Genomic DNA, 15,000 nt, shown 5'->3' on the forward strand with positions numbered 1-15,000 from the left:
CGAAAATGTCGAGACTTTTGGAAACGCAGAAGACCCCGTTTTAGTTTGAAAACTCCGGGCTTGCGTTTCAGTGTAATTATTATCCATCCATCTTCTATACCGCTTTATCCTTTTCAGGGTCACGGGGAACCTGGAGCCTATCCCAGGGAGCATCGGGGACAAGCCGGGGTACACCCTGGACAGGGTGCCAGTCCATCGCAGGGCACAATCACATACACACTCACACACCCATTCATACACTACGGACACTTTGGACACGCCACTCCGAAACCGGAGTACCCGGAGGAAACCCCCGCAGCACGGGGAGAACATGCAAACTCCACACACACAGGGCCCCGGTGGGAATCTTAACCCCCGACCCTGGAGGTGTGAGGCGAACGTCCTAACTGTAATTATTATTTTTTTATAATTTTTTTTTTTTGTAGTATTACGTTCTATACATAACGTTTTCAAAGCCGGACCGATACGCAGACGTCTTAGCTGAACATGCTAGCTGAAAAGACCTTGATATGATAATAGCTGTAATTACCTAGCTAGCTACTCCAAGGTCCGGACCTCGGTGGCGATGGAAAGTAAAAATGTTTTTAAAAAAACCCATTTAAAACGTCTTAATGTCCAAATTAAATTAAAAGCTGATGTCCGGTTACCTTGTAACCGAGAGATATGCGACGTCTGACATTACGTAGCGATGATATAAATGTGTAAGAATACTGGATATGAGAACATAATACAAACGTAAGTGTTTATGAAGTGGGTGGTTCGTAAAATGCACTTTGTTTTTGTTTACTTTTAAAATAAAAACGTTTGATATTACACGATATTGTGTAACGTTACTTTAAAAAAAAAAAAAAGAGTAACATACTACGAGCATGATAAAAACTCGTTATTAACGATTTTCTATGGTATTCGATATTCACGTAATGTTGTAGAAATGAAATAAAATGGTCTAACTTGATTCCGGTTTAGAATAACAGAAGAATAATATAAAATATTCCTCCTGGCTTTAATATATAATATCATCTCAGGAAGTCTGTGGGTGGAACTTCGTCGGCCGAGACGTTGGACGATATTTCACATTGGTGACAGCCACGATGACTCACTTTAACGATTCGATTCTGAACCAACTTCCGCTTTAAGTGAATGAAACTCGAACAGTCTGGATTCAAAGAGTTTTCCAGAAACATCGAGCAGGCTGCAAATCTGACCATATGACAGTAACCCCACAGTCACAGTGTCTTACTTTGTCTACGTACGAGAGCACAATGTTACAGCTAATAAACGTCTATTTATGTTCTAAAACGAATAGACCGTTTACAATTTAGTGTAATAATAATAAAACTAGCATTAAACAAAACGAAACAAACCCAACAATAAACGCATTACCGATGCCCATATAAAGGTTGATGCGCTGAAACATTTCTCTCATGTTTTTGTTAGAAATTGTTCGATATCCATGACAGCAGAGAGTTTTTGTGAATTTTTCTCGAAGGAAATATGATCAAAAGCTCGAACGATGGAGACTGTTTTTTCACAGCCTTCTGTGCTGATATTTACCATAAGGGTGCCAATATTAGTGGAGGGCGTTCTATGTGTATTTGTCTGAGCTGCATTGATTTGCAGCTGATGCTCTGCCTCCAGTGTGTGTGTGTGTGTGTGTGTTTGCGTGTGTCTCCGGGAGCCAGCCTCACTGCATATTTCATGAGGGTACCAATGTTACAGCCCAGAGGACACACAAGTGTACACACTCTCACACACAAACCTGTGTGTGTGCACCTGTACAATCATGAATCCCGGTGTTACTCTGAACATTTTAATGTGGTAACACCTACCCAACTGTGTGTGTGTGTGTGTGTGTGTGTGTGTGTGTTGCTCACCATGATGTGGTTATGGATGAAGCCCTTGCGGTATCGTGCAGGTTTCAGGTGAGGATATTCCTCTGTGCTGGTCACTCGGATGCCCCACGCCCTCTTCCACGCGTCGTACAGCTGCATGTGCACCGGATACACACCCGAGTGATGAGGCGCTACGGCGTAGCCCATGTCGACAGGAATACCGTGCTCCTATACACACAAACATGAGCATTAAGAATTGGAGACCCCAGTCTAAAAGTTCCGTCAGTGTTTTACACTGGGAAAGTTATGAGTCTTCAGAGTGAGGTTATGCACTTAAGTCATACGCTTAAGGTATGCGTTAAGGTTATACGCTTAAATCAAGCTGAGCGAAAAAAAACACCCCAAAACAAACAAACACGGGATAGAAAATGCTGACTTTCCGCTGGCTTGAGCGAAAGACATTGAACAAATCGAAACGAGTCCTGATTTCTGATTATCAGCGTCCGTCTCTGGTCTAGTCACCTGACATACGAGTTTACACCCCATTCCTAATGTGATGTGGACGAGAATATCGCGCTACTCCGTCACCGTCAGTTAGTTCTAAACAAAATACGTCATCACGGGCGCATATAACCCCCGATGCAACGCTACAGCGTAGACAGTAGCATAGAAATAAAAAGAGATGGCGTATGTATGTATGTGTGTGTGTGTGTGTGTGTGTGTGTGTGTGTGTGTGTGTGTATGAGATACGGGTCTGTCTTGTTTGTGTCTTCTACCTATCCATTCTACAGATTTTATGTCCTTTCTTATAGCTACAGAGACACACCGTGTGCTTTATGTCTGGGTCTTCAATAAGAAGGTCTAGGCCTGCCAGGAACACTCAGTCTGGATGCCATAGATTATAAAATATTACTCGGTGGAAATATTTTTTTATTTCATTGCTTTCCTGGGAGATATTCCTAATAAATTAGGCTTTTCTCTCGGGTAGAACTTTGTGTCAGGTTACGGTGAGTAGAACACGTGGGCCACACACACACACACACACACACACACAAAACGTGGGCATAATGAAAAAATGCATTACATGGGACAGAGGGGGAGCACAGCAGGTGTTTAATAGGGGTGAGTGCACAAACTGAAATGCACACACACACACACACACACACACACACACACAGAATACTGGCAGTCATTAAGTTTGAACCCAGTGGACATACTGGTGTTTAATCACACAGGAAATGAAATGTGCCCTCTGAGCCAAAATCCAGAGCCATTGTGTGTGTGTGTGTGTGTGTGTGTGTGTGTGTGGTTGTGAGTAGTTGTGTGCGGTTGTCTGTAACAGCGAGTGTATGGGTCAGGACCTCAGCATGCATGAGTCATTTCATGGTTTACCAACTGTGACTGACCCATGTTTAATAAAAGTGGGAATGATTTAGTGTGTGTGTGTGTGTGTGTACGCGTATACGAGTGCTGCTGGTGTGTACAGACGTGCGTCTTTGCTAACGAGCTCTTGACCTTCACCGAAAAAAAGCCACGAGAAACAGTCACCGATACGGACATCGAGTACAGGACCGAGACCGGACCGGCTCCGTGTGAACGTTAATATAAACAGTAACCCGTGGATAATAAAGGAACGGGACGTATATCGAATCTCAGGTCAGGTGACGCGAATCGCAAAGCCGTGCATATCTTACACACTATCTTACGTCGCGTAAAAAAATCAAATCAAATCAAAAATAACGCGATCACTCCGAAAAACCGCAAGCTCCACCGAATATCGCGGCGTTTCCTCAATTTTTGCGTTCGTTTCCGCGATCGCAAAAACCCGGCAGGGCTGCGGAACCCACGTGTTTTTTTTTTGCCGCGGGAAAACGTGATCTTTTAATCGAACGATGCTCCATTCCGGGATCTAAAAATACTTCAGCTTAGGAATCCTAGAATTGGGGGAGGGGGAGGGGGAGGGGAAGGTGAGGCAAATTCATCAACTAGATAAAGAGTCTCTTTTCCTTTAATTGAGCAAATATGAGAAAATGACGCATTTACGGCTGCATCTCGGTGATAATCCCGTTACCACAGCAAATATTTCTAACAAAATTGGAAAAACAAAACAAAACAAAAAAAAAACCCCAACAAAACAAAACAAAGAAATTAGTCAGGCAATAAAAAAATAAAACCCACTAGAATATGATGAATGTCTCGCCTCGTTTAAAGACATTAACGGCACGTTTAAGCAACTCTTCAGTAAGACAAATGCACGATCTCTTAATATGAAAAACATACAGCCTCTCTCTCTCTCTCTCTCTCTCTCTCTCTCTTCCAAATGCAGGCTCCGCCCCCAAGGAATAAAGAAAAACAATAAAAGCTTTAAAGAGAAGAAAAATCCCAAGCCCAGATGGCTTTCCGCGTGAAACATATAAGATATCTGCTAAAATGTTTTCTCAGGCCCTCGAGGATGGACTCTTGCGACAGACACTTAAGTTATTCCAGAGAAGAAGAAAAAAAAACCCAAAACTGGCACCCAGAGGAGGTTGGAGGGTTTATGTTGATCTCCGTGTGGATCAGAAAATATCAGTAAAGAGACTCTGTAGGTAAACGGATAAGATGGTCCATTTGGAGCAGATTGGCGTTATCCTTGGTAGAAAATACCAAACAGGGACCAAATCGTGTCCTGGCGGGACGCCTGGTTCAACCCGCCATTTAATTACCAGGCTGGTACAGTCGGAAACGAAATCTGGCCCTGTAAACAGTTCTTCAGTTTGTCTCTCTGGGGAAACTCTTTACGACGGAGTGTTTTCCATCAGAAAAGCTCCTATCTACAGTATTAACCGTCCTTCAGGAACCCTTTCGAGTGGAAAATCGACACACTGCACTGCATCTAAGGCTGAAGAACATCCTCCTGAAGTTATTTGTCCTATTCAGATCATACTATTAAGGAGTACATCTAGCAATATATCTTGATATGTCACTGACTACGTTTACATGGACAGCAGTGATCTAATTATTGACCTTATTCTGAATAAGACGATATTCTGATTAAGGTGTTTACATGGACAGCAGTGATCTAATTACTGACCTTATTCTGAATAAGACGATATTCTGATTAAGGTGTTTACATGGACAGCAGTCATCTAATTACTGACCTTATTCTGAATAAGACGATATTCTGATTAAGGTGTTCACATGGACAGCAGTGATCTAATTACTGACCTTATTCTGAATAAGACGATATTCTGATTAAGGTGTTTACATGGACAGCAGTCATCTAATTATTGACCTTATTCTGAATAAGACGATATTCTGATTAAGGTGTTCACATGGACAGCAGTGACCTAATTATTGACCTTATTCTGAATAAGATGATATTCTGATTAAGGTGTTTACATGGACAGCAGTGATCTAATTACTGACCTTATTCTGAATAAGACGATATTCCGATTAAGGTGTTTACATGGACAGCAGTGATCTAATTACTGACCTTATTCTGAATAAGACGATATTCTGATTAAGGTGTTCACATGGACAGCAGTGATCTAATTACTGACCTTATTCTGAATAAGACGATATTCTGATTAAGGTGTTCACATGGACAGCAGTGATCTAATTATTGAGCTTATTCTGAATAAGACAATATTCTGATTAAGGTGTTTACATGGACAGCAGTGATCTAATTATGGACCTTATTCTGAATAAGACAGTATTCTGATTAAGGTGTTTACATGAGTCGTTTTTAGAATATTCCTTTCATGTCCCCGTTTTACATGTTCTAGAACATAGATCGATTAACGGCACACGTCATTACGTCACCGCGCCACGCCGTCCGACGTCCCCTCCAGAATTTCACGTATCGACGTACAGTTCGTCTTCGTTATGAGACCGACGATTGTTTTTCCGCTTGGCTGACACACTGACGCTGTGAAAGAGAAGATGTTCTCCTCACGTTCTCCTCATATCCATGCGCTTCCTGCGGCTTCTCAGTTTTCCTCTCACCCTCCATAAAAACATGCCCGTAGATAGATCTAAATTCCCCATGGGTGTGAATGAGTGTAAGTGTGTGTGTGTTTGTGTGTGCACGGTGCCGTTTTCTTCTGGAGTCCCATTCAAGATGTATTCCTCACGAACCGTGTTCCCAGGACAGGCTCCGGCAGGCCCGTGACAACCTCGACCAGGATAAAGCTGGAGATAAAGCCTGCGCGAGTGCTTCTCAGAACGCTCGGATTTTATCGCCTTTCCTTCTCAAAAAGGCTCTTCAAAAGGAAAACGAGGACTTGCTGACTTTTTAAGCCTGCTGTTTTAGTGCGGACGGAGAGACACACACTGAGCGGATGCGACTGCGAAAGGAGCAACATCAAAGCAAGACCAAGCTACTATATTTAGAAAGCGCGAGCGAGCGGTCAAGGTTTCAAGGTTTAGTATCATTGTCAAAAACAACGTAATTGCAGTCAGATACGAAGCTCGCGAGACAAACAAAGACCGTATTTAATGACACGGGACGCATTAACAATGCTCATTCGTTCATCCTTAGTAACTGCCTGGTCAGGGACGTGCGTGGTGGCTTAAATTAGGCTACTAGGTTTTTTTGTTGTTGTTGTTGTTGTTGTTGTTTTTTAATGAAATGCAGTAGAACCAATTAAAGATTGTGGCAGGTGCAAACTAATATAATGTAGTGATGTAGCTGAGATCGAGGACCTATCAGAGCCAGAACTCACACACTTTTGCTGATAGTTCTTTCCAGGGTTCTTGGTGTGGAATATTGTTGGTTTTTAAAAAAAAACTTATAAAAATCCTTCTGGTTTAGGCCACACCCCTTTCACGTTTAAATCCGAATACCGATACCGTCATTGCGTTACACGCGTTCTATGCATGGTCTTATATGCTGTATTTTCCTTTGATACTTCTCTGTCTTTCCCTTTTAATAAGTGCCTTGATCGACATTGTTTTGAAACGCACGCAACCCATCAAGCTCGCCTTCCACAAATGTAATTACGACCCGATGTGAAAACGAACCGGGGACGCGGCTCCCTAAAGAGATACAGACGGATTGTTTTGAACGCCGCGTCTTAATAAGTTTATTCATAAAGGACAGAGACGATCCGGAGACGAAATTACATAAAACATTCCCAATTGTTTCTCCACTGTGTGACACGTTAATTAAAGACTTTGCTAGTTTTGTTCTTTTTGTTTCTGATCATCGGAAAGTTTTAGAATATCCTCAGAAATACTTGCCAGATTGGTATTAGAGATAAAAAAAAAAAAAAAAAGGCTTTTTGTTCTTTTGAAAGAAGAAGCAAAAAAAAGTCACTACTAATTCTCTTTTAATTCTCGTGTAATTTAAAAGCAGCCTTTGGTCAGGTGCGACCACAATCCGGAACTCCGGGTCGAGCGTTCATTCTTTGCCTTTCACCACATCTTATTTATTTCATTATTATCGAAAAAGATTATTTCACATCCTATCTATGAAAGGCAGAAGTGAAGGCTGGAATAGGGATTGTAGTATTTGATAATTATACACACTGGTCGCTTTTAATCTTCGTTGAACTTTTATTTGTGTATTCTTAACATAGCTGGCGTTTCCACGCGTCCGTCTTTTCACACCGTGGACGACCGAGGGACTCGTACACGACCGTCAGAAAAGGTGCAAACGTTCACCGAAGCGCAAGAAGGCGACACGATACATTAAGAGCCAGGGGGGGTGTAAACTTTCGAGCAGGATGATCGGTGTGAATTGTTATTACTTTGTTTAAAGATCCTGTTTGTTTTTCTCATTTAGCACCGCCCTTCAGAAGCTACATTAGATGTTAACATGTTTCCCAGAAGACAAAACGATAGCGATTTCTCCCGTTCATCCTGTTCGAAAGTTTACACACCCCCCCGGGTCTTAATGCGTCGTGTCGCCTTCTTGAGCAGCGGTGAACGTTTGCACCTTTTGTAATAGTCGTGTACGAGTCCCTCGGTCGTCCTCGGTGTGAAAGGGATCTGAACATCATATAGGCGTGGTTGGAAAAGGGGTCAAACATGCGGAGGATGCTGGAGGAGTAAAGAATGTGCAGGACCTGGAGGATTTTTCTGAAGAACGGCTCAGGACAAACCAGGGACTCATGAGCAACTATCACGAAACGTAAAAAGGTAACGACACACAGCATTAAGAATCGAGCGTGTGTATTTTGCAGATTCTGCAACGGGTATGTAAACTTATGACCTCAACCGTATTACCTTTTAATTTCAAGATACTGTATGTTTTCGACACTTTGCCTTGTCACTTCAAAAAAAAACAAAAAAAAACTGTACACTATTAGGGAAAGAGAAAAAAAAGGTTAACTCTAAACTTTCTATTTATATCCTTTCTATTTAAGGATACGATATGAACCCTTAATTATCCAAAAAAAAACAACAAAAAAAAACGTGTAAAAGCACAGATGCTTGTGTTTGGCTGAGAGGCGTGAACACGTGTGACAAGTGACGCGATCTGTTTTTTCCCCCTCACCAGTGCGAAGTCCTTGTTGAGGATCATCTGCTCCATCAGCGATGACTCGTTGTGAAAGAGATGAGGCTGCATGTGACTCCACATGTGAGGAAACCACCAGAACTCGTTCACATACTTCAGCAGGAGATCATCGCCGTCGTTTTCCTCCTGAGTGCCTGAAAACACACGAACACACGGATAAACACACACATAAACTACAGCCCGATATGATAATGATAATGAGTCTTTATGAATCACGTATACATTACAGCACAGTGAAATTCTTGTCTTCGCATACCCCAGAATGTTAGGAAGTTGGGGTCAGAGTGCAGGGTCAGCCATGATACAGCGCCCCCTGGAGCAGAGAGGGTTAAGGGCCTTGCTCAAGGGCCCAACAGTGGCAGCTTGGCAGCGCTGGGGCTTGAACCCCCCCCGACCTTCCGATCAATAACCGACACACACACACACACACACACACAGTGTCACTTACCTGTGTGGAAAAACTTGCCAGAGAAGCCCAAATTGAAGGTAAAGTTCGAGATTTGAGTTCGCAGCATATCCTGCGTCTCAAGTAGAGCCTGGGAAGGGAGGAAAAAAAAAAACGACACATAATGATACACATGATATTAGAGGTGGACAGGTCAAAGGTCACAACATGTTAGTTTGAATTTGATCCAATAGTGCGACTCATATAATGTACCAATTCACATAACTACTACAGTAACACGTTATTTTACAAAGAACATACATCAAATTGTTGAAGCTTTCTGTAAGGAGATGTTGATTTCACAAGGAAGGAGTCTCCAATGTCAGTGCTTTGTAATAGTAAGGACGTTCTGGGCCGGGGGGGAAATCTTCAGTTCAGATGACTTTGCGGTTTCTCTGGGACGTGACGGAAAAGATATAGAAGCTGCTGAGGGAGCGGCTTGCTATGACATGAATCGCTATGATATAAATTACCAATAAATATCGTGGCTGTATTCCTCTAATAAACATAAACAACCAAAACAAAAAAATCTTGTGTTATTGTTTTATCAGGTTCCATCAGGTCCTCTCAGAGAGACGTAGAGAATATCCCCAAGTGGAAATTTCTCAAAAGTGACCGACTTTTATCTCTTTATATAGCTATAAAGGCGTGAAAGGCAGGCGGAATTGAGCTGCGTTTAAGAAGTGCTACCATCACCATGCTTCATTTTTGTCACACTTGCAATTTTGTGCCTCAAGTACATCTAGTACAACTACGTTAAATTGACGATCGCGTCGCTTTTCATCACCTGAACAATCAGATCTCAACTCGGGGTGCAGGTGCAAGCCAGAAAAAGCGACATGGAGGACAAAATGTCTGTTTTAAAAAGTGACAACTTAATAGTGCGGTGACCTCGAATATTTCAGCGAGGAACACAAAGACCTTTATTTATTTATTTATTTAGTTATTTTGCTAATAAGACCTGGCTAAATATTGAGAAATCAGTATAATCTTTGTTGTTAGCCAATCTAGACAGAAGGGCTAGCTAATTTGCAGGTACACTCGCAAGGCGTAAGTGGTAACAATGTTGCTATGGTTACTGTGTCTGGGTCATGAGACACTTTTTTCTTTATCTACAGAAAGTCAATAATGAGTGTGCAGACAGACAGGTGGATGCCAAGGTGATAGCCTTGGATCTGTGATTATTAAATGAATGTGTGTGTGTGTGTGTGTGTGTTTGGGTGTATTTGTATTGAAGCTGCATTCAATACATCTGTCCAGCCTTCATTAAAGATTCAATTATTAAAATATTTAATGGTTCAATGTTTTTTCCCCCCAATATTACAGGCTGTGTCTCAATCCACATACTACTGTACTAACGATATCAGTGAACTAGGGTGAGAGCAACGGATTTAAAACACTTTACAGGAATCCTCGAAAGAGACTTGTTAGCCTAGTTTCAATAGATCATCCGTATAGTAACAACTACATAAAACTAAATTATAAATACAAGGTAATAATAATAACTGACAATAAGTGACGCTGTTGTTGCATCATGCACTTAGATCGTCATCGGGGATGGCGGGGCGGGAGGGGGGGGCTAACAAAGGGTAACTAACATGAAACAACGAACAAGGAAACCGATAACGAAGGGGGGAAAAACAACAACGGTCCACATGCCAAGGAAATAACGCTAACGAAGGAAACAGTTAACAAAGAAAAGTCAAATAAAACAAGGAACACAATCCTTTCCCTCAAAATTGGGACATACAGACTGATAATGAGTGAAAATATTTTTGCATCCTGCACTTAGACTGTCATCAAGAAAGAATGAAAGAAATAACAAGGAACAGCTAACAGGCAATAAAAACTGCTACCTAGGGGGCACACAAACAAGAAAACAGCTAACTAGGAAAACATGTAATTAGGAAAAACTGAACAAGGAAGACAGCTAGCCAGGAAAAAAGCTAACAGTGAAAATCTTAACAGGAAAAAAGCTAACAAGGAACACAGGTGGCCAAGACATCAGCTAGCAAGGAACACAGCTAACAAGGAAAACATGTAACCAGGACAAATTGAAAAAGGGAGACAGATAACAAGGAACACAGCTAGCCAGGGAAAAAAGCTAACAAGGAACACAGCTAGCCAGGGAAAAAAGCTAACAAGGAACACAGCTAGCCAGGGAAAAAAGCTAACAAGGAACACAGCTAGCCAGGGAAAAAAGCTAACAAGGAACACAGCTAGCCAGGGAAAAAAGCTAACAAGGAACACACCTAGCCAGGAAAAAAAAGCTAACAAGGAACACACCTAGCCAGGAAAAAAAAGCTAACAAGGAACACAGCTAGCCAGGAAAAAAAGCTAACAAGGAACACAGCTAGCCGGGGAAAAAAGCTAACAAGGAGCACAACTAGCCAGGAAAAAAAGCTAACAAGGAACACACCTAGCCAGGAAAAAAAAGCTAACAAGGAACACAGCTAGCCAGGAAAAAAGCTAACAAGGAAAACAGGTGGCAAATAAAACACCCAGCAAGGAACACAGGTAGCCAGGGGAGAAAAAAGCTAAGAAGGAACACAACTAGCGAGGAAAACATGTAACCAGGACAAACTGAACAAGAAAGACAGCTAACAAGGAAAACAGGCAAGGGGAAAAGCTAACAAGGAAAACAGCTAGGCAGGGAAAAAGCTAACAAGAAACACAGCTAGCCAGGGGAAAAGCTAACAAGGAACGCAGCTAGCCAGGGGAAAAGCTAACAAGGAAAACAGCTAGCCAGGGAAAAAGCTAACAAGGAAAACAGCTAGGCAGGGAAAAAGCTAACAAGGAACACAGCTAGGCAGGGAAAAGCTAACAAGGAACACAGCTAGCCAGGGGAAAAGCTAACAAGGAACACAGCTAGGCAGGGAAAAGCTAACAAGGAACACAGCTAGGCAGGGAAAAGCTAACAAGGAACACAGCTAGCCAGGGGAAAAGCTAACAAGGAACACAGCTAGGCAGGGAAAAGCTAACAAGGAACACAGCTAGGCAGGGAAAAGCTAACAAGGAACACAGCTAGCCAGGGGAAAAGCTAACAAGGAACACACCTAGCCAGGGGAAAAGCTAACAAGGAACACAGGTGGCAAATAAAACAGCTAACAAGGAGAAAAATGAACATAAAAAAAACAAACAGCTAATAAGGAAAACAGCTAAGAGTGGAGGTATTAATTTAGAGAGCAAATGTAGCTAGCTAGTGACTAAGAAAAGCTAGTGAGATGAAAGGCTTGCTTTAATAAAGACAGTAAATTCTTTTGTCAGCATTTTTCAGTCTTTCAAAGTTCATTTAAGACGTATATTTGGTAACAAAAGAGATTTTAAAAAGCGGTATGACTAAAATTGTAGCAGTCAATCTTTAATGTTTAATGCTAATATACTGTTAGCGATAGGCTATGTAGCCCATCACAATATAAATGTATTCTGAAAAAATATAGTGGAATTCGTTCTGACAGAGAATCTCAATGCGGTTTGTGTGTGTGTGTGTGTGTGTGTGTGTGTGTGTGTGTGTGATCAATCTCTGTTGTGTGACTAATGGTGTTTGGTGTTGGCAGGTGCCAAGGTAGCATATTTTCTACCTTAGACACCATGCACATATGATCAATATCTTTCACCTGACTGTCAGATTTGTGTGTGTGTGTGTGTGGGTGTGTGTGTATGTGTGTGTGTGTGTGTGTGGGTGGACGTGTGACATGTCAGTAGTTTGTAGAAGTGCTATGGTAATATTGCAGTAGTCAGGAATGTGTGTGTTAGCCAAGTTGGACGATGTCACCAAGTCATTTCTCACTCGGTGCTGACTGACACACACACACACACACACACACACACACACACACACTTATTCAATTACATCCTCTTCTCCGAGTGTGACTGTTATTCCCTAGGACGTCACTGACCTTAATTCCATTTACGCGTAACTAAATGACACTTAAAATCACATTTCAATGATGAAATACATGCCACCTCACTAATCTAATCAGCCCGTGTGTGTGTGTGTGTGTGTGTGTGTGTGTGTGTGTGTGTGTGTGTGCGTGTGTGTGTGTGTGTAAGCGTGTTTTACACTGTAACTCAATAAAGCCAGCGTTTTTGATTGAGAGCTCATTAATGTAAAATGATCCTCCTCTCGTACAAACGGCGCTTAATGTGATGTACGGAGCAGGACGGGATCCTGGCAGAGCCGCCTGCTGATTGGATTACGGCTTCATGAATATTTATGAGGCGTTTATGAATATTTATATGGCAGATATACAGCAGAGCTGGAGAGATACAGAATAACATGCAACACTCCAGCTCTGATGAATACACGGACACACCGTGATACAACATACGAGATGTAAGTGTGCGAGTGGACGACAGGCCGCGTGCGAGAGCGAGAGCTGGAGGGTTATGGGAAGAAAGAAAGAAAGAAGGAAAGAGGAAAAAAAAAGAAAATAAGGAGAGATAAATAGGGATTCTTTATAGGAGGGAAAGAAAACTTACCAAGTCTTCACATTTGTCCCTCTCTTTATTTTTCTCTTTGCCATTATCCCGCTTTCTATTCTTACTTTTCTTCATTCTTTCTTTCTTTCACACCTTTGCACTTCTTTTTTCCTTACTCATATACATCTTTCACACGAATCCTTCTTTCTTTCTTTCTCATATATTCATCTTTCACACGAATCCTTCTTTCTTTCTTTCTTTCTTTCTTTCTCATATATTCATCTTTCACACGAATCCTTCTTTCTTTCTTTCTTTCTTTCTCCTATATTCATCTTTCACACGAATCCTTCTTTCTTTCTTTCTTTCTTTCTTTCTCCTATATTCATCTTTCACACGAATCCTTCTTTCTTTCTTTCTCATATATTCATCTTTCACATGAATTCTTCTTTCTTTCTTTCTCCTATATTCATCTTTCACACTAATCCTTCTTTCTTTCTTTTTTCTATCTTTCTCCTATATTCATCTTTCACATTAATTCTTCTTTCTTTCTTTCTTTCTTTCTCCTATATTCATCTTTCACACTGATCCTTCTTTCTTTCTTTCTTTCTCCTATATTCATCTTTCACATGAATACTTCTTTCTTTCTTTCTTTCTTTCTTTCTTTCTCCTATATTCATCTTTCACACTAATCCTTTCTTTCTTTCTTTCTATCTCTCCTATATTCATCTTTCACACTAATCCTTTCTTTCTTTCTTTCTATCTCTCCTATATTCATCTTTCACACTAATCCTTCTTTCTTTCTTTCTCCTATATTCATCTTTCACATGAATTCTTCTTTCTTTCTTTCTTTCTTTCTCCTATATTCATCTTTCACACTAATCCTTCTTTCTTTCTTTCTTTCTTTCTCCTATATTCATCTTTCACACTAATCCTTCTTTCTTTCTTTCTTTCTTTCTCCTATATTCATCTTTCACACGAATCCTTCTTTCTTTCTTTCTTTCTTTCTTTCTCCTATATTCATCTTTCACACGAATCCTTCTTTCTTTCTTTCTCCTATATTCATCTTTCACATGAATTCTTCTTTCTTTCTTTCTCCTATATTCATCTTTCACATGAATTCTTCTTTCTTTCTTTCTCCTATATTCATCTTTCACATGAATTCTTCTTTCTTTCTTTCTTTCTTTCTCCTATATTCATCTTTCACACTAATCCTTCTTTCTTTCTTTTTTCTATCTTTCTCCTATATTCATCTTTCACACGAATCCTTCTTTCTTTCTTTCTTTTTTCTATCTTTCTCCTATATTCATCTTTCACATGAATTCTTCTTTCTTTCTTTCTTTCTTTCTCCTATATTCATCTTTCACACTAATCCTTCTTTCTTTCTTTCTTTCTTTCTTTCTCCTATATTCATCTTTCACACTCTGAGGCCCTGTTCACACTAGTGCGATCCTGTTCACACTCTAAGCCTTTTCTTTCTTTCTTTCTTTCTTTCCTTCCTTCCTTCCTTTACCCAGCGTTCTCTCACCCTCTATTCCTTTCTTTCTTTTTGTTCCTCTTTCTTTCTCCCCCTGTCTTTCTGTGGAAGAGACAGATCGAGAACGGGGCCTGGCAAAACAGCAACAAATACAGGTGTGATGACAGAAAAGTGAATGACAGCAGCGAGAGAGAGAGAGAGAGAGAAAAAGAGAGAGCGCACGAGAGAGAGAGAGAGAGAGAGAGAGAGAACCTGCATTCGGTGACAGAAAAAATAAACAGATCAGCAGAACGGAGAGCCTTGGGATTTTTTTTTTTATTATTTG

The 15,000-nt window shown here is 41.0% G+C and overlaps 1 protein-coding gene across 1 annotated transcript in view; it reads right to left on the reverse strand.

Annotated features, from left to right (window-relative positions):
- ndst3 (N-deacetylase/N-sulfotransferase (heparan glucosaminyl) 3) overlaps positions 1 to 15,000 on the reverse strand; it is a 78,320-nt gene that overhangs the window by 36,158 nt on the left and 27,162 nt on the right. The window contains exons 4-6 of the mRNA XM_053619110.1: positions 8,783 to 8,870; positions 8,314 to 8,468; positions 1,875 to 2,060 (exon numbers count right to left, since the gene is read on the reverse strand). Of these exons, the coding sequence (XP_053475085.1) occupies positions 1,875 to 2,060; positions 8,314 to 8,468; positions 8,783 to 8,870 (429 nt within the window). The remainder of the gene's footprint in view (positions 1 to 1,874; positions 2,061 to 8,313; positions 8,469 to 8,782; positions 8,871 to 15,000) is intronic.

Source organism: Ictalurus furcatus, chromosome 29 (assembly GCF_023375685.1).
Source record: "Ictalurus furcatus strain D&B chromosome 29, Billie_1.0, whole genome shotgun sequence".
NCBI classification, from domain to species: Eukaryota; Metazoa; Chordata; class Actinopteri; order Siluriformes; family Ictaluridae; genus Ictalurus; species Ictalurus furcatus.